General features: G+C 39.1%; 1 protein-coding gene across 8 annotated transcripts in view; it reads left to right on the top strand.

Annotated features, from left to right (window-relative positions):
• The first annotated feature begins 1066 nt into the window (after nt 1–1066).
• Nucleotides 1067–26006, top strand: part of herc4 (HECT and RLD domain containing E3 ubiquitin protein ligase 4) — a 73946-nt gene continuing 49006 nt past the window's right edge. For 2 of the 8 annotated variants that reach the window (XR_008301464.1, XR_008301465.1), the window contains exons 1-9: nt 1077–1272; nt 4232–4495; nt 8966–9125; nt 12797–12873; nt 13183–13404; nt 13491–13582; nt 13991–14121; nt 23318–23478; nt 24019–24092. Coding sequence is in view for 5 of the 8 variants with exons in the window: in XM_034302739.2 (XP_034158630.1) it covers nt 4270–4495; nt 8966–9125; nt 12797–12873; nt 13183–13404; nt 13491–13582; nt 13991–14121; nt 23318–23478; nt 24019–24092 (1143 nt within the window). In the remaining 3 variants the exon portion in view is untranslated. Of the gene's footprint in view, nt 1273–4231; nt 4496–8965; nt 9126–12796; nt 12874–13182; nt 13405–13490; nt 13583–13990; nt 14122–23317; nt 23479–24018; nt 24093–26006 lie in introns of all 8 variants that reach the window. The other 6 variants (XM_034302739.2, XR_004577835.2, XM_053232725.1 and 3 more) reach the window with 6 other exon arrangements.

The raw sequence follows: 26006 nt of genomic DNA, 5'->3' as shown, positions 1-26006 counted from the left end.
AACTACCTTCAGCTCAGCATCAGGAAAACCAAGGAGCGGATGTCGGACTTCCGGCCTAGCAAGAAGCCCCCATCCCTGTCACCATAAGGGGGAGGGAGTGGAGATAGTGGACACTTACAAGTTCCTAGGGTGCAACTCAACAGCAAACTGGTACTGGTACTTTCCCTCTATAGGAAAGGACAGAGCAGCATGTTCTTTCTGAGGAGGCTCAGGTCCTTTAATGTGTGCACTAGGCTTCTATGGATGTTTTACCAGTCTGTAGTAGCCAGTGTTCTTTGTGGTGTGCTGGGAAGGTGGCATTGGGACTTGTGGTGCCAGCAAACTGGGCAAGCTGGTAAGGAAAGCCAGCTCTGTGGTGGGGACTGAGTGACTGAGAACAGCATGAGAGGGAAGCTGAAAGCTATCATGGACAATCCTTCTCAACCTCTCTATGCTGAGCTGAGGTGGCTTAGGAGCACTTTCAGCCACAGATTCATCCAGCCACGTGCCTCAAGATGTTTGGGGGCCATCAGACTCCACAATGCAACAGTACCTAGTATTTCCTACTCCACTGACTGAGTCTCACAAACACACACACTCAACAGTTAATTGTCATTCCACAGATATTGCACATGTATATAAATACCAAGGATATTGCACATGTATATATACAAATAGAACTCTAGCATATGTACATACCCACTGATCTATTTTATTGTTTCTATTATTTCTTTTTTTTTTTTAATTTATCTTATATTATTTTTATACTACTTCTGATATATAGTTATTTACAGAAATTATTTTCTTTGATATTGCTCCTTCTACTTGTGCTGCCATAAAGGTACATCTTATCTTATCTGCCTTCAGGTTAGCCATTTTAAATATCAAAGATGCAGGCAACAGCAATCACAAAAACCCAATTAGGCTACTCATGTTTAAAATCACGAGGAAGGACTCATTTCGCCATCTTGCCTCTCCAACCGACTTACCACTTACGAGTCGTTTTTTTTTTCTTCATATTTCACTTGCATTAATCAGCTACAGATAAACTGCTTGCCACCTACGAGTCGGACTCAAACGCGAGCAAACCGTGTCGTCATATCCGGTGTATGTTCAGAACGTTAGAGAAATACCTTCGCGTGCCTTCTACTTAGGAATTTGCGGATGTCATTGCCCACATCGACAACTACAGGGTTTTGAGGATTTGTTGACAAGAAGGACCCTTCTCATACCCATAATAATAATTATAATCTTTAGGAGTTTATGGTCTAGAGGTCCCCTTACTAACAACAGGTAAGCAATATCTACTTATAAATGTTAGTTGAATGCCCTGTTTCAGTTAATGGTTCTGAATAGCCAGGCTTGTAGAGGAGGGTTGTTGTAAAGACAGCTTTTAGAAAATGTGCTTTGTACAAAATATACACGAACATCCCTGGGCAAAAACTGTCATTTTGTGAATCAGGCTCGCTGTTACCTTTTTTTGCTTAGTTTGTGTCCGGCACAGTTAGCGTTTTGCTATGGTAATAAAACAGTCATATAATAGTCGCGCATTAATACAGGGTAGTTGTGCTGTTCTACTGTTATTCATCAGAAATGTGTGGGATTAATCAGAATTATCTCTCAAATACATCCAACGTCCAAACGAGTATGACACTCCTTATTTGTAGCTCATCTTTTTAACATGTTGCGGGGATACTTACGTAGCTGACCAGCTAGTTAACTTGTAGAGCGGACGACAGAGAGGTGGAGACGATAGCACTTACACAAACAGCGCCAAAAATACAGTCCGCAGTTTATAGATTAGCAATCTTTCTTTTGAGCGCCGTTGACCAATGTATGGACTGTATGTGCTTCCTTCATACGGTCTAGCGATTTCTAGAAACCTGTTTGAAAATGAAAGTAGTAGCAGTGTGTCCTCTGTTTTCTGTTAGTCTTTTCATGACATTGCCTACGCCACAGGGATCTCTCCATCAAACACTCCGAGTTTCCTGGGGCCTTATTCCTAAAACTCTACGTAGATTCTAGAGTGAGCCCACGAAAATCAAGAAATTGAGTGCGCACAAAAAAAAAAAAAAAAAAAAAAAAAAAGCTGAATTACAAATCCTTGCGTACGAAGACCTGCAGTACGTTGCCGCTTTCACAGTCTTCTTGAAAATATGCACAGATGAAAAGGCCTCTTCTCCTACTCGGTTACCGCCCACAAATATCCAAAAGTAGTCAGTGCATATTACCTCATGCATAATAAAATGTTGGGTGTCCAATTTCTGAGTGAGGTAGCCCATTCATTTTTTAATGTGGCGTTGACAATAGCGGAGAGAGAAGCAAAAAAAGTGGAATGTTGAGAATGCGAATAGACTCTCACAGCGTGAAGTTTATACTAGTTTGGGGGGTAGAGATGTGAATTGGATGATCGAGTTGTTGGTTAGGGGAGTTGAGGCCCAGGAGCCTGTTCTGCTATGACATGTTGTGGAGCACATTACTCGCCCTCCCAAGCTGACAGACTTTTTCTGGTTGGTATTGCAGTCTCCTATTCAATTCAATTCAATTCAATTTTATTTGTATAGCGCTTTTAACAATGGACATTGTCACAAAGCAGCTTTACAGAAATAAATGGATTCACAAAAATATATTGTAAATATTTAAATTTATCACTGTGAATTTATCCCTAATGAGCAAGCCAGTGGCGACGGTGGCAAGGAAAAACTCCCCGAGATGATATGACATCCAGACAATGCCATCATGCTTTAAGCAGGCCAGTGGTGCAGGCTGAACGCACACCATTGTAGTGTATCTCCTCTGCGCTATGTGAGTTTGGGAATAAAAATGACTTGTTCATTTATAGAATTACATTGCTTTCTACTGACGAAATTCTGACTAGTAGAACAGCAATATTCTGTCTGCCCCATAGCAACACGAGTGCAGCCATTTGCTCTGATTTCATTTGGGAAACTGGACATTGCTGCAAACAGCGCTTTGATGTTGGCCTGTTCACTCACTGTGTAAGGAACTCTGATGTACCAACTTGTCACTTTAAATATACCAACCAATATGGCTGACATGATGGAGCTTAACGATGGCTGGGATATCCATGATCCATGTAAGGGTTGTTAAGATCTATAAGTTGACAAGGGCATGCTGGTTTCTCTAAACCTGGGATCAACTCAGCACATAGTCCCAAGAGAGTGGTTCTTGGAAATTTAAACCAACTCATTTGCCAGTAATTATGGCAAGGAAATCTTTGTGGTGTCTAAAAAAAAAACATGTTCTTGCCTTAATTGTTTGGTTGATGTGGTCTTCTAACAATCCCCCGCCACAGTGAGCGCAGTGTCCTTGTGATGAGACTGATGTTGAGTGAGAGCCTCATGTAGTTTACATAAGGCAGTGTCAATGTCTGCTTGAGTTGGAATATAAATGGCACTGACTATGACCGAGGTAAAGTCCTGAGGAAGGTAGGAAGGGCGACATTTGATTGTCAGGAGCTCCGGGTTGGGTGTGCTGGAGCGTGTGAGAGAAACAATGTTCATGCTGCCGCACCAGCTGCTGTTTACCATCAGACACACTCCACCTCCCCTTGCCTTCCCCAACTCCATTGTCCTGTCCCTGTGGAAGACCAAGAAAATCTTGGCCGGCTGGCTGACGTGGTGCGGTAACCCTGGGTTCAGCCATGTCTCGGTGAAGCAGAGGAGGTTGCAGTCTTCAATTTCGCTCTGGAGCTTAATCCTCTTTACGTGTTTAACGTACCTTGGTCAAAGATTTGTTGATCTTATTTTAGACAGATCCGACGGGAATGGTCTTGGCTTAAAAATAAAAATGAACAGATAAAATAGATAAAAAGCAAACACGTTCTTCGAGAAAATGAAAATGCGGCAGAAGGGGAAAGTGAAAAATACAACAAAATAAAATTATATAGCAAAATTATTGATGAAAGCAGGAAAAAAACGGTATAGTTTAAATGCTGACACAGGCAAGAAACTCCCGGCAAATGATTTGAAAACGGGAACAGGAACTACAGTTCACAAAACAGGAACCGGAAACCTAGCTGTTTTCTATGTTGCATCTGTTATCTTGTTTGTATGCACTTTGTTACTGTATGGGTGCACCATTGTGACACAAGGATTTTGTTGTTTCCCCCTGTACTCAATAAACAGGGGAAACATTTGACAATAAATCTGAAACTTGGAAAGTCTTCTGCTGCTGGTTAATTTGACATGGAACTACCTGTTGTTTTTAACCTATGTTTGTAATGTTACAGTTTTTGAACTTGTTGAAGCTGAAGACATCGCCATAACCATGCTGTGTTGGGGAAATGCCTCCTATGGCCAGCTTGGATTGGGTGGAATTGATGAAGAGATCATAGTAGAGCCCCGCAAATGTGAATTCTTTAACGGGAAGGTGGTGCGAGGTGTAGGCTGTGGGAGAAGACACACTGTTTTTCTGCTTGGAGATGGGACTGTGTATACATGCGGCTGCAATGACCTGGGACAGCTGGGGCATGACAAGGCACGCAAAAAACCAGGTACAGACAGAGCAATATACATGCATATATAAATAAAAGTAGTCAGCAGTTTAATTCAGTAACAAATGTGTAAATACAGACAGTATCTGTAAAAGTGAACAAAGTCTCTTGAGAAACATGTCATTCCAAAGTACAAGCAAAATGCTTCTAAACTTGTAGCCAGGGGTCATGAACTCCAGTCTTGTAGAAGTCCAGCGTAGATTGGTCTTTTATTTGTTCAAAGCCCCTGATCCACCATCAATTACTTAGAGCAGGAAATCACTGTGGTGTACAGTCAGAGACTACAGCTCATATTTTTCCACAGTGTGGCATAATTTAGCACAGTGTGTTGAAATTTAGCACAATATTACAAACATGCTTTAGCCTTTTATCAGTTGTTCAGTGCTGTCAGTGCAGTACTTTGTCACAGCTGATGGACTATAATGTAAATACAAAGGACAAAAGAAAAACAAAATTACAGTTGTGCAGCACACTTGCCACTTCTGCTGCTCAGCTTGTGTTTTGCTTGGCTCACACTGCCCCATAAGAGAGATCACGTAGATATATGTGGGGAAACAGTGTACATGCTAAGTCAGTATCCTTCAGTCCCCAAACACCTCAGTGCAGTCCTGTGCTAAACCATACCCCCACCTGCTACATGCACCTATAAGGCAGGTGTAACTGATAAAAGGGCCAGTGAATGTAGCTACAAACTAGGTGAACCTAATTAACTGGCTGCTGGTTGTGTATATTGTTCTCATGCTTGGATAGCGTAGAATGAACTGCCTCTGTGATCATAAACATTGTGCTCTGCTCATCCCAGGATGCTTATCATCATACCAAACTTTCCATATGCTTTCAACATAAGTAATTCAATTCAATTCAGTTTTATTTGTATACCGCTTTTAACAATGGACATTGTCACAAAGCAGCTTTACAGAAATAAATGGATTCACAAAAAATATATTGTAAATATGTGAATTTATCCCTGTGAATTTAACCCTAATGAACAAGCCAGAGGCAACGGTGGCAAGGAAAAACTCCCTGAGATGATATGAGGAAGAAACTTTGAGAGGAACCAGGCTCAAAAGGGAACCCATCCTCATCTGGGTGCAATGGATAGTGCAATTAGAAATATTCTATTATTGTGTACTATATGGACAAATAGTGCAATTGTGCAACCAATAAATTCATCACAGTTTTTGCAAGAAGTCCGGTTGGTTAAAATCTATCCACTGTCCACTGATGGAGTCCTGAGTACAAAGGTGCTCGTGGCAACCGCAGCCCCAAAGCCACTACAGCAATCGCAGTCCCAAGCTATTACAGTACAGCTCCCCATATGTGATCCCTAAGCCATCTCCACAGCCCCCAGGTGGCACTATCCCCAGCAAACCAAATGGTTCTTCAGGCCATCCATATGGGGCCACCCCCAGCAGCAGCAAGTGAACTCAACCGATGAGAACTCCAACCAGAAGTAGGGCATCAGGATGGGTCAGGCATGAGGAGGAGCAGAAGGGGCATCAGGATGGGTCAGGCAGCGAGGAGGAGCAGAAGGGGTCAGGATCACTGGCATCTCAGAAGTAGCATTTGTAGCTCGACAGAGAGTGAGGGAGAAAGAGAGAAGCTTTTGTCCTCTAATGGTTAAGGACAATGTACTTTGCGTGCAGAGTGCAAGCAGAGACTCCGGCAAGATTAGATATGACAGCATAACTAAAAGGGAGAGCCAGAAGTTAAAACAGACATGAGGGCACCCTGGGACATAAGGCAGTCAGCCACTCCACCGTTGACAAACCTGAGTGAACGCGTGAGAGTGGGGGGGGGGTTGGGGGCGACAGCATCCAAACATCCCAGTTCACCACAACACTCTATGCCTGTGAACCCTCCAGACCTGCCCCTGTACCTAAGAAAACTATTCACAAAAGGCTTGACTAAACAAATATGTTTAGACTTAAATAGACTTAAACACTGAGACTGTGTCTGAGCCCCAAACACTAAGTGGAAGGCTGTTCCATAACTGTGGGGCTTTGTAAGAGAAAGCTCTACCCCAAGTTGTAGCACGCACTATTCGAGGGTACCAACAAATAGCCTGCACCTTTTGATCTAAGTAGGCATGGCGGATCATAAAAGACCAAAAGTTTGCTCAGGTACTGCAGAGTGAGACCATTTAGCGCTTTATAGGTCAATAGTAGTATTTTATAATCAATACAAAATTTGCTTGGGAGCCAATGCAGTGTGGATAAGATAGGGGTGATGCAGTCATATCTTCTGATTCTAGTATTCTTACTAGAATCAGAAGATATGACTGACATTACTTACTGCTGCATTCTGGACTAACTGGAGCTTGTTAATGCATCTACTGTAACATCCAGACAGTAAGGCATTACAATAATCCAACCTAGAGGTAACAAAAGCATGAAGTAATTTTTCTGCATAGTGTAGTGACAATATATTTCTTATTTTAGCAATATTTCTGAGATGAAAGAAGGCGATCCTAGTTATATTATCTACATGAGCTTCAAAAGAAAGACTAGAGTCGATAATCACACCAAGGTCTTTTACTGCTGCACATGATGAAACAGAAAGGCCATCCAGAGTTATTATGTAATCAGAAAGCTTACTTCTAGCTGCATGTGGTCCTAGTAAAAGTACTTCTGCCTTGTCAGAATTAAGTAAGAGAAAGTTAATAAACATCCAGTTTCTAATGTCTTTTACACATTCCTCAACTTTATTAAGCTGGTGTCTGTCATCTGGCTTTGCTGAAACATACAACTGTTGTCATCAGCATAACCGTGGAAGCTAATGCCATTTTTACGGATAATTTTGCCCAGAGGTATGATATATAAAGAAAAGAGCAGTGGGCCTAAAACAGAGCCATGCCGGACACCAAACTTTACCTTAGTATGAGAAGAGAAGTCACCATTTACGTTTACAAACTGATAACGATCAGTCTAATAAGACCTGAGCCAGGAAAGGGCCGTTCCCTTAATGCCTACTACATTTTCCAGTCTATCGAGGAGAATAGCATGATCAATGGTATCAAAAGGTGCACTAAGGTCAAGCAGCACAAGCAAGGAGACACAACCCTGATCAGAGGCCAGTAGTAAGTCATTTACCACTTTTACCAGTGCTGTCTCTGTGCTATGATGAGGCCTAAATCCTGACTGATACATTTCATGAATGTCATTCCTATGTAAGTATGAGCATAGCTGCTGTGCTACAACCTTTTCTAGGACCTTGGAGATAAAGGGGATAGTTTGATATTGGTCTATAATTAGACAGCTGACAGGGGTCAAGGTCAGGCTTTTTAATCAAGGGCTTGATAACTGCTAATTTAAAAGTTTTAGGTACATAGCCAATGCTAAGGGAAGAATTGATTATCTTTAAAAGAGGTTTGATTGTTTCAGGAATTATCTGTTTGAGGAAACAAGTGGGTAAAGGATCTAGTATACAGGTTGATGATTTTGATGAGGAAATTAGTGAAATTATTTCAGTCTCTTCAAGGGGAGTAAAACATTGTAATTGTTGATCTTATATTATTATATTATCATCTACAGGGTTAGTTATAAAACTGTCTGGTTTTAAATTAATAGTCTGAATTTCTTGCCTGATATTTTCAATTTTACCATTGAAAAAAATTCATGAAGTCATCGCTGCTATATAATGATTGTGTGCGTTTCTATTGTGGTCTTATTCCTAGTTAATTTTGCTACAGTATTAAATAAGAATCTAGGATTATTTCTGTTATCTCCAATTAGGGTGGAGAGATACACTGATCTAGCAGCACTAAGAGCTTTCCTATAGCTCAAAAGGCTCTCCTTCCATGCTATTTGAAATACTACAAAGACAAAATACATTTGAAGACTGTCATTTGAGGAATGTTCCTGTAATCGATTCAGAATACAGAATATGTGTTCGTATGTCACTTAAAATATCGAAACGTTAGCAATACTGATTCAACACAAGATTATTAAGTGCCAGTGAGTGCCAGTAATACGGTTTGCTTTTTCTCTATAAGATTGCATATGATTTATAATCTCCCTGTTAAATGTCACTCAGAAGAGGAATTGTTCCCTTTTGAGTTTTGTCTCTCTCAAGGTTTCTTCTTCATAGAGTCTTTACTTGCCTTCATATGTTGTGGCTCACTCCTTTTTGATTTTGATATAACTTCTGATTTCTGTAAACCTGCTTTCTTTATTGTTAAAAGCACCATACAAATGCAATTTTTGTGAACTGAAACACACACAAGTGTACAGTCAGGTCCATATATATATTTAGACATTGACAAAGTTATTGTTATTTTAGCTGTCTACCACAGTATATTGAACTTCAGAAATTAAATAATGAATATGTGCAAGCTTTCAGCTTTGATTTGAGGGTTTTTTTACATCCAAATTGGAAGAACCTTAGGAATTAAAGCAAATTTTATATTTATTAGGCTTTTGTTGGATACTAACAGAAGGTCTATGTTTTGTGCATATTTATTATATAAAGAGCAGGTAATGGCACTCGATGCTCAGAACATTGTAGCGGTATCTTGTGGTGAGGCCCACACTCTTGCTCTAAATGACAAAGGACAAGTGTTTGCATGGGGATGGGCTTCTGATGGACAGCTTGGCCTTGCCAACATAGAAGAATGTATGCGTGTGCCCAGGTGAAGTACATCTTTTACCTTCCAAGGAAACACCTTTGCATAGGATGCTACTTGTGTTGGGGAAACTACTTTGCACCTGTAACTTGTCAAGCTACAAGCTTCTCATGATTTAAAATAGCCAAGCTACAGCCAAACTACCGTTTTGAAAAAAGGTAGCTAACTACAAGCTACTAAGAAATTGTAGCTAATTACACTAAAGCTAATTTGTCAAACTGAAGAAATCAGCTGTGGTATTTTCATTTTAGTGTGTATAGCTACTTCAGTGCACAAAATAAAATTTATACACTTTATATGGGTTATGCCATAACAAGCAGCTTTTTCTTTAATATTTGTAAACAACTCTTAGTAAAATGCAGTTAACATTCACTTACAGTAGATATAAAAAGTTAACACACCCCTGTTAAAATGGCAGGTTTTTGTAATGTTAAAAAAATGGAACATCACAAAAACCTGCCATTTTAACAAGGGTATGTCAAGCTACTTGTCACACGCCTGCAACTGCAACATAAAAATAAAGTGACATACAGCCAGACATGTTTTAGGGGAAAAAAAAAAAAAAAAAAAAAAACCTCCCAATACCTAGCTTGCATAAGTGTGCACACCCTTTTACAATTGGGAATGTGTTCAGAATCAACCAATTACATTCTAACTCGTGCTAAATACTATTTAGTATACACCTGCCGTCAGTTAAACCCCAAATAAAGTACAGCTGCTCCTGTATGATTTTTTTGACATTTTGACATTCTTGGTAACATCCAACTGGGAAGGCCATGGGCTGCAAAGAGCTTACAAAGCAGGAAGGCATCTAATTGTTGAGAAATATCAGTCAGGAGAGGGTTACAAAAAATTTCCAAGGCAATGGATATAAGTAAGTTATAAGATATAAGTTAGTTAGTTTCTATATATATATATATATATATATATATATAGAGAGAGAGAGAGAGAGAGAAAGTGGAGAAAATATGTGACATTACTAAGCACTGGAAATCCCTCTAAAATTGATGAGAAGACAAGTAGAAAACTAGTCAGGGAGGCTGCCAAGAGGCCTACAGCAACATTAAAAGAATTGCAGCAATTTCAAGTTCTGGTTGCTCCCTGCATGTGACGACAATCTCCCAAATTCTTTATGTCTGGGCTATGGGGTAGGGTGGCAAGACGGAAGCCTTCTTTAACCAAACCTGCCCCCCCTCCCCCACCCCCACTCCCCCCCCCCAAAAAAACCCCACAGCACATCACCAAAAGAACACCATCCCCATGGTAAAGCAATGAGGCAGCATCATGCTTTGGGGCTGCTTTTTTTCTTCATATGGAACTGGGGCTTTAATCAGGGTGGAGGGAATAATGAATAGTTCCAAATCCCAGTCAATTTTGGTGCAAAACCTTAAAGCTTCTGCTAAAACACTCAAGATGAAGAGGAATTTCAACTTTGAAATTTGAAATGACAGTGACCCGAAGCACACCTCCAAATTAACAAGGGAATGGCTTCACCAAAACAAGATCAAGGTTTTGGAATGGCCAGCCAGAGTCAAGATCTAAAGCCAATCCAAAAACTCTGCGGTGACCTGAAGAGGGCTGTGCACAGGAGATGCCTAGCTAATTTGGCAGCGTATGGCAAAATATTGCCAAGTCAAGATGTGCCAAACTGATTGACTCTTACCCAAAAATATTGAATCCCGTGATAAAATCTAAAGGTGCTTCAACTAAGTTAGTTTAGGGGTGTGCACACTTATGCAACCAGGTTGTTGTACATTTTTCATTATTTTAAAGTAAAGATAGAAAATGTTCTGACATGATTTTATCTTTTTTTTTTTTTTTTTTTTACATCATGAAAACCTGCCATTTTTACAGGAGTGTAGACCTTTTATATCCACTGTAACTAAAAAACAACAATCAACAAAAAAGCAACAGGTTCAGGGACGGCTCACTGCACTAGTGTTGGTTCAGTTTGTTTCTGGAAATATCTAGCTAGCTAGTCAATGTTAATGGGCATATGGTAATCCATACAACATTGCATTACATACAGTCAGGTCCAGTTTTTGTAATTTTACCTCTGTACACCACCACAATGGATGAAGCAATCAAGATGTGATTGAAGAATAGAATTTCAGCTTGAATACAAGAGGTTTAACAAAAATTTTGCATTAACCTTTTAGGAATTACAACCAAGTCTCTATTTTCACAAGCTCAAAAGTAATTGGATGATTGATTGATAAGCAGTTTCATGGCTAGGTGTGGCCTGTTTCCTTGTTATTTCATGATAAATTAAGGAGATAAAGGTCTAGAGTTGATTGAATTCAAGTGTTGAATTTGCATTTGGTTCATGGGAACTCTCAATATGTGGTCCAAAGAGGTATCGATGCAAGTGAAGGAGGCCATCATGAGGCTTGGGAAAAAACAAACCCATCAGAGAGAGAGCAGAAATATTAGCAGTGGCCAAATCAACAATCTGGTACATTCTTAAAAAGAAGGAATGTACTGGCGAGCTCAGCAGCAAAACGAAAAGGCCTGGAGGAATTCTTTCTTTGGTGAAAAAAAAAACAGGAAGGAAGGGCTCATGATCCAAAGCATACCATATCTGTCAAACATGGTGGAGGAAGTGTTATGGCATGGGCATGTATGGCTGGCAATGGAATAGGGTTGCTGGTGTTTGTTGATGTGACTGCTGACAGAAGCAGCAGGATGAATTCTTAAGTGTGTAGAGCTATACTATATATACAGATGCATAATGACCCAAAACATATTGCAAAATCAATCTGAGAGCTTCTTAACACAAAGAAATGGAATGTTCTTAAATGGCCGAGTCGGTCAGTGACTTCAACCCAATTGAGCATGCTTTTCAATTAATGAAAATAAAACTGAAGAAAGAAAGACCCACAAAGAAGCAGCAACTGAAGGCAGGTACAGTAAAGGCCTGGCAAAGCATCTCAAGGGAGGAAACTCAGCATTTGGTAATGTCTGTGGGGTTCAGACTTCAGGCAGTCATTGACTGCAAAGCATTTACATCCAAGTATTAAAAATTATTTTTATATTTAGAATTGTTCATTTGTCCAATTACTTTTGAGCCTGTGAAAAAAAATGGAGGGATTGTGTAAAAATGGGTGTAATTCCTAAATAGTTAATGCAATATTTTTCTAAACCCCCTTGAATTAAAGCTGAAAGCCTACACTTCAGTCACATCTTGATTGCTTCATTTCAAATCCATTATGGCGGTGTACATAACACCTCAAGCTATGATTCCTGATCACCCTCTTAAATTAATCAGTAAGGTTATTAACAACAATATCAAAAACAAAACTGATGATCTAACCTAACCTTTATATGTGTCCTTAAATTTTATTTTAATTTAAAGTTTACATAGGTTAAAAAAACAAGTCTGGTACCCTTTGCCATTTGAACCTTTGATGCTCATACACATTTGAAAAATATGGCCATGGATGTTTGATGGCCTTGATTTCATCATTACATTATTTGTAAAGTTGCTTTGCTACTGCCATGGTACTAAAATATGTAGTTATGCTGCTAGCAACACTACTTGTAGCTTTAGGGACATACAATAATCTTTATTCTTGCGGGATTTTAGGGAAACAATTCCAAATATGTATACTACTACAGTGATAATGGTAATGTAATATGCATTTGATTTGCTCATTTAAACGAAACCTCCTCCACAGAACAATCAAGAGTTTGTCAGAGATCCATGTTGTCCAGGTCTCCTGTGGTTATAGACATTCCCTTGCACTTTCTAGGAGTAAGTATGATACTCAATCATTGTTTTTTGGGCTTAGACAAAGTACATGCCCAGTTAAGACTCATAGTGGGAAACTCTATATTGACAATAACAAACTATTTAACTCTAGGTGGAAAGATATGTGGCTGTCCGGGGCCCTGAAAGAATTGTTAGTGGCCTAATCTGTGTTTTTGTATTGCAGTTGTAATTTAGATATTCTGAATATACTTGTTTTCTCTGGCTTGGTCACTAATAACTTATTACTAATACTAATATCTTATTACCAGATTGCTTCATTATGCTTGTTTTTTTTCTCTCTCTTTAAAACAGGGGGACAGATTTTTTCCTGGGGGCAGAATAGGTATGGGCAGTTAGGACTGGGGAAAGAGGGACCTTGCGTCTTGATGCCACAAGTCATCCAGTCTTTACAGGGCATCCCATTTGCCCAGATCTCAGCAGGAGGTGCTCACAGCTTCGCACTCACCATGTCTGGGGCTGTATTTGGTTGGGGGCGAAACAAGTTTGGCCAGTTGGGCCTAAATGATAACAAAGGTAAGTTAGTTCATTTTAATTTAATGAAATTGGCCTAGGGTCTAGTACAGCAATGAAAATATCTCTAATTTTTTCTTCTTTTGAAGATCGATGTTTTCCATCCTTGCTGAAGACACTCAGGTCCCAAAGGGTCGTTTATATCTGCTGTGGAGAGGATCACACTGCTGCGTTAACAAAGGTAAAATTTTAATTTTTCACTCTGACAGCAAAAGTCTTATGAGGTGAGACACCTGAAAGAATGTCTTCAGGTATCCACAGAAAGAAATCTCTGTGGTTTTATTTAAATGTTGAACATTGCAGCAATACAGTAAGACATTCCAGTTACTTAATGATTTATTTAAGGCCTTTTTCATTTGTTCTTTTCTCAGTACTGTGAAGGGTATTGTAATAATTGTCCATTATAATGGCACAAACACTACAAATGCAGTGGATATACTGTAGATTAGGGTGCAATACCTGGAATAGTATTTCTGCGGCTCTTCGTTAACACTTATATACAAGCAATTACGATTTGAATAGCACTTGTAGCTTAAGGCATGACATCTTTGGGTATTTTTTTTAACCAACATTATTTTGACTGCTTTAGGAGGGAGGTGTGTTCACATTTGGAGCAGGTGGATATGGTCAGCTGGGACACAACACCATAAACCACGAAGTTAACCCGCGAAAGGTTTTTGAACTCATGGGGAATGTTGTTACACAAGTAGCTTGTGGTAGGTAAGTATAAATCTTTCTTTTAAAACCTGGTCCCAAAATGCAAATAGAAGTAACAACAGTCGGGTCCATATATATTTGGAAATTGACAAAGTTATTGTTATTTCAGCTGTCTAACACAGTAGAATTTGAAGGTGTTTACATCTTAATCAGGTGAACATTGTAGGAATTACAGCACTTTTTATATGTATATACTATTATATATTTTAATTGTTTTTTTGCCATGTCAGTTTTAATTGTCATTTTAATACTGCACATCTTTTCCATTCAGCGACTGCTTAAAGTCTGGAACCCTCAGACATCACTAGATGCTGGTGGTGCACTGGTTTTGCCTTAACTGCAGCTGTATTCTGTTCCTATTTGTTCTTGGGACGTTTTGCCTTCAGTTTTACCTTCAGCAAATGAAATGCATGCTCAATAGGATTCAAGTCAGGTGATTGATTTGACCCTTGCAGAAAATTCCACTTCTTTGCCTTAAAAAGTCTTGGTAGTATGCTTCAGGTCATTGTCCATCTGTACTGTGAAGCACCATCCAGTGAATTTTGAAGCATTTGACTGAATCTGGGCAGATAATATAGCTCTATACAGCTCTATACAGCTCTAGATTATATCATAAATAAATACAAGGGAACCTGTTCCGCTGGCGGCAATGCACGAGATGAGGAGGTATGCTTCGGCTCATGAGCAGTTCTTTCCCTTCTCCATACACTTCTCTTCCCATCTTTCTGGTACAAGTCGGTCTTTGTCTCATCTGTCCATCGGATGCTATTTCAGAACTGTATGTGCTTTTTTATTTTTTTTTTTTTATTTTTTTTTTTTAGTAAACTCTAACGGCAGCAGATTTCAAATGCAAATGCCACACATGAAATCAAATCTAGACCTTTTATCTGCTTACTTGTCAGTGAAATAATAAGGGAATAACACACCTGGCCATGGAACACCTGAGCAGCCAATTGTCCAATTACATTTGATCCCATAAAAAAATGGTGGGATGGGGAGATCACATATAAAAAATTGCTGTAATTCCTACACTATATACCTGATTTGGATGTAAATACCCACAAATTAAAGCAGAAGGTCTGCACTTTAAGGTCATTATTTAATTTCAACTCTGATATACTGTGGTAGACAAGAAATCTGTCGATGTCCAAATATTTTTGGACCTGATGGTATATGTGCTGCAGATGATGTTACTTTCATTCTATCATTTACGTGACCCAGCCTTGTTTGCATGCCACTTGTAATGCTAGAATTACAATGTTAACTAGAAGAAAGCTCATGGACAAACTTTGTGTTGGCTTCACAGAGCCAGTGAAACATGCTGAAGAGCTGATTAAATGATACTACAATGTTTCATTGTTAATTGATGACATGTTAAAATTTTAAATGGTTAAAGGTTAAACTATTAAAAATATCTAAAATTTAAAGGTTGAAATGTTGAAATTTAAAGGTAAATGTTCAACGTTCATGTAAAATGATATCTTTGAAGGTTATACAGTTAAAAGTCTAAAACATATAGGTATTTATGGGGATTATATTATGACAGGTTGCTGGGTGGTTGCTATGCAGATGCTGTGTCATCCCAGGTGGTTGCTGTGTTATTTCTAAGTGATTGCTAGGGTGTTAGGTGGTTGTTAAGGTGTGGCTAGGTGGCTGGTAGGTGGTTGCTTTGGTATCCAGCAAGGCTGTTAGTGTGTTGCCAGGTGGTTGCAATAGTGTTGCTAGGTGGTTGGTATGTTAAACCAGGTGGTTGCTAGGGTGTTGTTAGGTGCTTACTAGGGTGATGCTAAGCAGTTGCTATGTTATTCATGGTGGTTTGTTTGGGAGTTGCTGGGTGGTTGCTATGGGATCCAGGGTTATGACTAAGGTGTTGCTACTTGGTTGCTATGGTATATTAGGTGGTTGCTAGTTAATTTGTTTTTTATTATAATTATTTTTTTTTCCAAGGTTTCGGGGGCTTTTGGTTTCGGGTGCCCCCTTTTACACGGTACCTAAACTTGGTGCATATATCGTACACACTTATACATATATGTACGAAACTCAGTACACATATTGTTCTCATTGACCCGAACAACTTTCGCACCGACAATCAATAGCTCTGCCCAACAGGAAGTCGGCCATTTCGGATTTTGTGAAAAGTGTATGCGGTGAACTTTTAAATGCTCCTCCTAAGGGATTCACGTGATTGTCACCAAACTTGGTCAGCATTATGCCAAGACATTGGGGATGCTAAATTGCTAACAGATTTTTGATATTTCTCTCTGTAGCACCCCCTTTTGACTAAAGTAGTGGGGTCAGTTTTACCTGCAGTCACCAAACTCGGTACATATATTGTTCTCATCAAGCTGGATAATTTTCAAAATGACAGTCATTAGCTCTGCCCAACAGGAAGTAGGTCATTTTGGATTTCATGTGGATTTTTTGAAAATTGCAGGCTCTGAACTTTTAAATACTCCTCCTAGGAGATTCATGCGATTGTCACCAAACTTGGTCAACATTATGCCAAGACATTGAAGATGCTTAATTTTGAACGGATTTTTGGTATCTCGACCGGTTTCGCTATGGCAGGGCAACATTTATGGCCAAAAAAGGGAAACAGGAAGTGTCATATCTTCTGCATGCATTGAGTGATTTAGATAAAACTTGAGCTGTATGTTTGGTCACGGGGTCCGAGCACATGGATGTGGCTATTGTGGGTCATGGTCATAGTGCCACCAACTGGCAGCAGGAAGTGTGTCACTTAAAACAGGCTTTTAAATAGTCTTCTTATATTTACCTGAATCACTTCAAACTTGGTCAGAGTAATGTCGAGACAGGGCTGATGTAAAATTGCGAAAGGATTATTGAGATCTTAAATAGTGTTGCCATGGTAACGCATCAAACTCAATTACTCTTTTCTTTGAATATTCGGGTGTTTTGAGGCTCTTAGCATGCTTGAAATTTCGTGAAAGTTGGCACACTCATCAGAGTTGTCGGCCATTAGGCATAGGCAAAAGCTAAGACATGGGCGTGGAGGGGCTCTGTAGCGCCCCTTTTGACTAAAGTGGTGGGGTCAGTTTCACCTACAGTCACCAAACTCAGTACATATATTGTTCTCATCATGCCAGACAACTTTCAAAATGACTCATTTGCTCTGCCCAACAGCAAGTAGGTCATTTTGGATTTCATGTGGATTTTTTTGAAAATTGCAGGCTCTGAACTTTTAAATACTCCTCCTAGGGGATTCATGCAATCATCACCAAACTTGGTCAACATTATGCCAAGACACTGAAGATGCTAAATTGCTAACAGATTTTTTATATCTCGAAAGGCGTGGCCATGGCGAGGGATTAAATTAATGACAAAAAAGGGAAACAGGAAGAGTCTCATATCTTCTAAGTGCATTGTCTGATTTAGATCAAATTGGTGTTGTAGGTTTGATCATGGGGGCTATGTTGCATCCCCTTAAATGCATATGCCTGCTACACATTACTTCACTACAATTAATTAATGGCTGATAAGGATAACAACACATATCTCTTATCTTTTTCATGCATTATATCACCAAATTTGAGCTGTATGTTTGGACATGGAAGCTGTTGTAAAGCCTTAGACCTGGGCTTAACCTAACAGATCAGCGCAAAACAAGTTACTCTACTCGCTTCACTGTGCATTGTTTTCATACACCCACCAGGTGGCAATGGCACCATAGTGCTTGGGCCCATCATCGCTGCTTGCAGCTATATTCTTCTTCTTCTGGCTAGGGTGTCTATGGGAGCCCATAGAACCATCTGGTAAAAAAAGAACATTCTGAACAAATTTGGGCCAAGTATTGCCAACGCTCTAGCACCACCATCGGGTCAAATTTGTTCCTAATTTGGAAGTACATTTATGTTAATAACTTTTAGCCATGTGTCCAAAATTTAAAAGTCAGATATCTCTGGATTCCCTGGGTCGAGACGAGTTCAGTGCACCCTGTGACGTCAATTTCTGCCTAAGTAGATTTTCCGCCATTTCGGATTTTGTCAAAACCAGTTTTTTTTGCTTCTCCTCCTACAAAATTTGCCTGTAATGGGACAACGAATCTGACGGTGATGCTGCCGAACAGGAATTGAGGCTGTATCTCACCAACGACTTGGTAAGCATCTTTAGGGCCATGACCTGAGGCTATGCAACAAATTTCGTGCCAGCGTCACCTACTGGTCATTAGTAATAATAACATGCTAAAAAATGCTTACATTTTTTACCTCCTCAAAATCTTGTCCAATCTTCACCAAATTTGGTTCACATCATTTTGGCACCTGTCTAAACAATGCTGCAGCAATGCCACCCTGCTGCCATTTGTTCATCTAGACCTTTCCTCCTACAGTTAAAGAATTCCTCCACTGTCTGTGGTCAAAACGTACACATCATGAGTGAAACTACAAATCACTCTTCTGTGATTGTAATCTGTGAATGTGTGGCTCACCAAGTCTGTGTGCTTGGCCCCCAAATATGCTGCTTGCAGCTTTAATAATAATAATTATTATTATTCTGCTTCTTCTTCTTCCGCTCTTGAGTCTATGGCAGCGCACAGAACTGTACATAGGAAAGTTATGAAATTTGGCACACATATAGGGGACAGTCTGAAATGTTACCATAGCAAATTTGGAGTTGCTATCTCAAACCCTCTAGCACCATCAACAACTCAAATTTGCACTCATGTTTATGCTAATAACTTTTGAAGCATAAGGGCTAGAAACAAAATTTCTTCTTTCCTCTGATTCCTTTGCTCGTGCTGAGCCAAATGCACCCTATGACGTCATTTTCCGCCATTTTGAATTTTCTGAAAAACATACTTTTTCAAACTCACGCTAGACTGTTTGTCCGATTTTCACAAAAATCAAATTGGATCATCTTCAGACCATGCTGACAAATAATTATCGAATTTAAGTTGATTTGTCAAACCATTCTCAAATCACATGCAAACAAATTTGACAAAATGTTAGCGTATTCAGACCAAACTTGGGATGTGTCATAGCCATCATGACTTGAGGGTACCTGCATAGTTTCAGAACAGTTTTGCCACGTAGTGCTCACAAGATAAAAAAAAAATCAAATTTTTGCTTATAACTTTTGAATGATTTGTCAAAAGTCTCTTTAGAGTCTGTGGGACATACTGAGTCAAATGATATGAAATTTAATTTTGAATTTAGTCGTAAAATGCTGTATTTCACGAATGTCTTGGAGTGTCGTTACGAAAATTGGTACGTCTTTGGCACCACGCCCTGAAGGTACTCAAAAAATTTCAGGACAGCACCACCTTGTGGTCAGAAATTATAACAGAATTTCAAAAAAATACTAAAAGCTTTTGATTACTTTTACCAATTGTCATGAGACTGGTCTTGATAGATTCCTTGGTTCATGCCGAGAACAATGATACCAATTGTGCCATGGTCGGCCGAACTTGCTTTCCGCGATTTTGAAATGCTTTGAAAACACACAAAAATCGAATCAGATCATCTTCAGACCATGGCGTCAAAAAATTACGGAATTCAAGTTGATTAGCCTGTTCTCAAATAATGCCTGAAAGAATTTGACGATGAGCATGCCGAAATGGACGTGAGGCTATATCTCTGTAGCGCTTTAGCATATTCAGACCAAACTCAGTATATGTCATAGTCATCAAGACTTGTAAGTACCTGCACAGTTTTGGAACAGCGCCACCTAGTGCTCATGAGATATGAAAAAAGCATATTTTTGCTTATCAGACCGTTCGTCTGATTTTCACCAAATTCGACTCAGTGTCATCTTCAGTCCATGCCAGCAATAAGTTATGGATTTTGTGTTGATAGATTATGCTTTGATGGTTGCTTAGCTCCTTACTTTGCCTCTGTTGTGCTTGGCCGCGTAATTGCTGCTTGCAGCTATATTTATATTTTGTATTCAAAATTTTTCCCATTTTGACAGGTATGTTTTTCTTGTACTCATTTGTGATGGGTCTGTTCAGAGTCACTTCCAAATAAAAGGAGAAAAGAAAAAGTGCCTTTCACTGGTGTTTAATTCACAGAATTATCAAGAAGCAGTCATGAATTCATATAGTTATTTACATAATTTTTTTCATCAATTTTAGAGAAAACATAATACACTCCACAGCCACACCTGGTAACTTTAACCATGGCATGGTTGATGGTACCAGATGGGCTGGTTTGAGTATTTCGGAAAGTGCTGATCTCCTGGGAATTTCACACACAACAGTCTCTAGAGTTTAAATGGAATGGTGCGAACACCAATAAACATTGAGTGAGCAACAGTTCTGTGGGTGGAAATTACTTGTTGATAAGAGAGGTCAGAGGAAAATGACCAGATTGGTTCAAGAAGGAAATAGTTACTCAAATAATCACTCTTTACAACCGTAGTGAGCAGAAAAGCGTCTCAGCATGCACAAAACGTAGAACCTTGAGGTGGATGGGCTACGACAGCAATAGAGTTGGGTTCCAATCCTGCCAGCCAAGAACAGGAATCTGAGGCTATCATGGTCACAGGCTCAGCCAAAGTGGACAGTTGAAGATTAGAAAAATAAAATCGCCTGTTTTTTTTCCAGTCTTCTACTGTCCAATTCCGGTGAGTATCTTGGTTTAATTTTTTTACATCACAAAAACCTACCATTTAGTGGTGTGTAGACTTTTTATATCCACTGTGTGTTATCCCAGGTGGCAGCTGGGTAGTATCCAGGTGATTGCGAAGGAATATCAATTGGTTCCTAGTGCAATAGTTTGTTTCTGTCATATTCTCGAAAGTGGCTACAGCGTTAGTGGGTGGGGCAATGCAGTTTTAATTGTTTTCAGTATATTCAATTCAATTTTTTTCAATTTTATTTGTATAGCGCTTTTAACAATGAACATTGTCTCAACGCAGCTTTACAGAACATAAGAAACAAAAAGCATGCGAACAGAAACAAAAACATGCAAACAGTCCTAGATGTTAGACAAAATTATTCCTAGTGAGCAAGCCTGAGGCGACTGAGGCGACTGTGGCAAGGAAAAACTCCCTTAGATGATATGAGGAAGAAACCTTGAGAGGAACCAGACTCAAAAGGGAACCCATCCTCATTTGGGTGACACTGGAGAGTGTGATATGAACAATGTCCTTTCTGCATTTATTTATAGTCACGTAGAATTTTCTGTGTATATTAATTTGTTGGTTGTTGTCTTCCTCAAAGTCCACATAGTGTTGGTAGCATTGCTTTAGATACCCAAATCCTCATGAGGCAGAAACCAGCTGGAGCAGGTCCATCTCTGGATGCCTCAGGATCCTCGTAGGGTTGGCCTCTGTCTATTGGAGCTGGCACAATCTCTATGTGCCTCGGGATGGGTAGAAGAAGGGAAACAAGTGGAAAGGAATTAGCGTAGCTGCTGTTCATAATATTAGTAAACCCTAAATCATAATGCGCAATTAATCAGATGTACTGAAGTACAAGGTTATGGTACGTGTTAAGTGTATGCCTGGCTAAAGACATATGTCTTTAGTCTATGTTTGAACTGAAAGACTGTGTCTGAGCCCCGAACACTGTCAGGAAGGCTATTCCAAAGTTTAGGAACTAAATACGAAAATGCTCTACCACCTTTTGTAGACTTTGATATTCTGGGAACTACCAGAAGTCCAGAATTTTGAGATTTTAAGGAGCGTGGTGGATTGTGATATATCTGAATTAAGAAGGGCTCAAATCGTGTGAAGGTAGGACCAACAAACCATTCCCCGTGTTTTACTATGGGAGAAAAATGCACTTGGTAATATGTTGCTTGGTAGTCACTGTGGTATGCCAGGTGGTTGCTGTGGTGTTGCTGCATGGTTGCTATGGTATGCCAAGTGGTCTCTAGGATGTTACTAGGTGGTTGCTATTGTATTACAGTTGGTTGATAGGATGTTGCTAGGTGGTTGTGTTGGTATTCCACGTGGTTGCTATGGTTTTCCAAGATGTTGCTAAGGTGTTACTCGCTGGTTGTTATGGCATTACAGGTGGTTGCTAGGGTGTTGCTAGGTGGTTGCTATATGTATCCCATGTGGTTGCTAAATTGTTGCTAAGTCTTTCCTAAGTTATTGCTAGGTGGTTGCTATGATATTCCAGGTGGTTTCTAGGGTGTTGCCACATGGTTTCTAGGGTGTTGCCACATGGTTTCTGTTAATGGAGATGTTTGCTAGGGTGTTACTAGGTGATTGCTATGGTATTTCAGGTGGTGGCTAGGGTGTTAAAAGGTGTTTGCTATGATATTCCATTTGGTTAATAAGTCAGTGCTATGTCGTTGCTTTGGTATTTCAAGTGGTTGCTAGGCTGTTACTATGTCATTATGTCATACCATACTATGGTATCCTAAGTGGTTGCTAGGGTGTTACTAGCTGGTTGTTTCGGTGTTGCTATGTGGTTGATTTGGAATTGTAGGTGGTTGCTAGGTTGTTTTTATGGTTGTTAGGGTGATACAGGTGGTTACTTTGGTATTACACCCAGTTTCTGCGTGGTTCTGTGTTTCTAGGTGGTTTCTGTGGCATTCCAATCATTCGCTAAGGTGTTGCTATGCTATCCCAAATGGTTGCTAGGGTAATACAAGGTTGTCCCTGTGACATCCCATGAGGTTACTATGGTGTTATGATATTCCAGGTGCTGCTATGGTATTCCAAGTGTTTTCTAGGGTGTTTCTATGTGGTTTCTTTGGTATCCCAAATGGGTTGCTAGGGTGATATTAGGTGGTTTCTAAATTATTCCAGCCAGTTGCTAGGCTGTTCTTATATGGTCGCTGTGGTGTGTTCTTAGGTGGTTGCTACAGTGTGTCTAGATGATTACTTTAATATTCCAGGTGGTTGCTAGGGTGTTGCTAAGTGATTGCTATGTCATTCCATGTGCTTACCAGGAGTTTGCTAGGTGGTTGGTATGCTGTCCCATGTGGTTGCTAGGTTGTAACTACCCAGTTGCAATGGAATTTCAGTTGGTTGCTAGCATGTTAATTGGGTGCAGTCGTGTTCCAAGTATTTCTGACTTAACTTGGCCTAAAATCATTTGAAAGCAGCATCCAAACATCCCATAATAATAAGATCGGTATGATGGCTCTGACAGGACAACATAATAAGAAAATAAAGATCATGAAGAACATAATATTGGCTCTGTCAAGCCAACATAATAATCAGGATTTAGCAATTCATGAAAATTTTAATGTACAGTAAGGCTTTATTTTTATTAATATACAAGGCAGCATACCCTAGCATTCATTCCATCCTCTGGCAAGATTGATTCTTTTGGTCTTGGAGGAAATGGACAACTTGGCACACGTTACACCTGCAACAGGATAAGTCCTGCTCCTGTAAAAGGCCAGTGGAGAGCTCACAGTGACCCCATACCAATAGATTCTGGTTAGTATACATATACCAGGTGATTCAGAGCTTACTACTAATCATTATTGCACTAACAAGCCTTCTGTGTCTTCATTATCAGTAGTTTTCAGATACTGAAAATTAATCTTTAAGTTATTTAAGATAAATTTGTTAACTTTCTAGCTTAGTAGGTCTGCCCAAGATTCTAAATTTCTGCTTTATCCCAGCAATCAGCGCAACCGTGTTAGTTATTGAGTATTACTAGTGGAATTTCCATCTATCTGTTTTTATTGTAATTGGAAGTACTGCATGCAAGTCAGAAAAAGGAAATTCTTTGTTGACTTTTTGGAAATGCACTCTCAATTTGCAAAGCATGTGATTTGAAACAAAGCTAGTTCAAAAACACTGACTGGATTGGACAACAGAAAAGCTGTATCTTTCACTGTGTATATTTTGATGTATGTTATGTTTGTTTTATTGTTTTAAATGTATTATTTTAAATTAATTATTTGCAATTACTAGAAAAAACAACATGACTTTGATCCATAAAAAAATAATTGTCTTTATTGCCTGTTTAAGAGGCTGAGTTCTACTGTGTGAAGAGGATTTATGCTGGTGGAGACCAGAGCTTTGCTCATTGCCACTGTCCTCAGGTAGGAGAATATTGAAGATTTGGAATGCAGAGATTAATGTATACATACATACAAAAAAATCTATTTTTCTTTTTCTTTTTTTTAAACCGGTCCTAAATAATGATTGTGTGGTCCTTGCCAACTTCAAACAAACAACCTCAAGTGACAACAAAAAAAAGCACAGCAGATTTAAATGTATAGTAATTTTTTTCCCCAAAAATTAAACCAACATTCAGATACCAGGTGAGAAAAAATAAGTACACCCTATAATTCAGTAACATGTAGAATCACCTTTAGCAGCAATAACTCGAAGTAAACATTTTCTGTAGGAGTTTATCAATCTCTGCATGGTTTTGTAGAAATTTTGGCCCACTCTTCTTTACATTTGGGTTAAGGTCTGGACTTTGACTAGGCCATTCCACCATCTCGATTTATTCATCTTTCAGCCATTCAAATGTCAGTTTGCTCTTGTGCTTGGCCCAATGCTTTTTCCCTCTTTTCTCAGTTTTAAAATGGCTTTTTTTCCAGAGACAGCTCTCTGGTCTTCATGGTGGTTTATCCTTTTTAACAATAAATGCAGTATTGACAGGCAAAACCCAGGGCTTAATCCAAGAAAAGACATTCAGAGCTATTAAGTCTTTAAACAGTCAATCTACCAGGGCACACCTGAGCACCAAGAAACACTTGTCAGTCACATGTTCTAATATTTAATATCTAATTCAAACTTCAAACAAAAGGTGCCATGTTTTAAGTTGTTTAACCAATGTAAACATACATATCAGGATATAAAAGCTGAAATTCTGATCTATCATCTCATGTTCATCTTTTTATCTTAAACTGAAATGTCTTTAATGTATAGCAAAAACAAAAGAATTGGCTATGCCATTTCAATACCTTCGGAGGAGACTATAATATACGGTATAATTATTTTTCTATAATGTAAATTATGCTCATGAAATTATTAGTAAAATGCTGCTCTCACTCTGTATGGCATTATTTACGTGCTTCAGTGGAACAGAAAGGGTTATATTTTCACTACATAGGTTTCATGAGTTAAAAAAAACTTTTCATTTAAAACTTTTAATTTTTGTCTTTCTTGGATTTTAATATTTAAGTCTTCAGATTTTTTGGATGTTAATACCACCAAAATTGGTAGCTTACAATAACACTCTGCTGTCTAGTCCTACTTTCATTTATTTTATACACTCCATTGATTTTTGCAATGTGATCTTAATGTTTTATACCATTTTTGATCCATTTAACATTGTCCTAATTTTCTGTACATCCTGCTTTGGCAAGCATATTTTTTTGTGAACAAGCCATCTTTTATTTTATATGTTTCAAGTGTCTGAAATTTGTTTGAGAATTGAATGTGTAGCTGCACCCCAGTCAGAAAAGACAAAGATTATGGTTATGCAGTCCATAAATATTTGGACAACAAGTTATTCTTATTTCGGCTGTCTACTACAGTATATTGGAGATGAAATTAAATAATGAATATGACCTCAAAGTGCATACTTTCAGCTTTAATTTGAGTGTATTTACATCAAGGTAAACAGTGTAGGAATTACATGTACCAATGCCCCCACAAACCCCAACCTCTAACCTCTAATGAGGCCTGTGAGGCTTGCCAGTGGCTTATATCTTGTGGTAAACATACTATATGTACTCTGGTGAAGTCGCCTTCTTGTCAACTTTAACACAGATACACCTACCTCCTGGTGGGTGTTCTTCATCTGGCCAACTGTTGTTAAAGGGTTTTTCTTACCCAGGAAAATAATTCTTCTGTCATCCACTACAGTTGTTTTCCATGGTCTTCCTGGCCTTTTGGTGTTCTTTTTTATGAATTTACCAAATATTTGATTTGGCTACACCTAATGATTCAATGATTTTGCTATCTCTATGATGGGTTCATTTTGATTTTTCAGCCTAATG

This window comes from Pangasianodon hypophthalmus, chromosome 3 (assembly GCF_027358585.1).
Source record: "Pangasianodon hypophthalmus isolate fPanHyp1 chromosome 3, fPanHyp1.pri, whole genome shotgun sequence".
In the NCBI taxonomy this organism is placed as follows: domain Eukaryota; kingdom Metazoa; phylum Chordata; class Actinopteri; order Siluriformes; family Pangasiidae; genus Pangasianodon; species Pangasianodon hypophthalmus.
The sequence above is the reverse complement of the archived record's forward strand: the minus strand, read 5'-3'. Positions and strand labels throughout refer to the sequence as shown.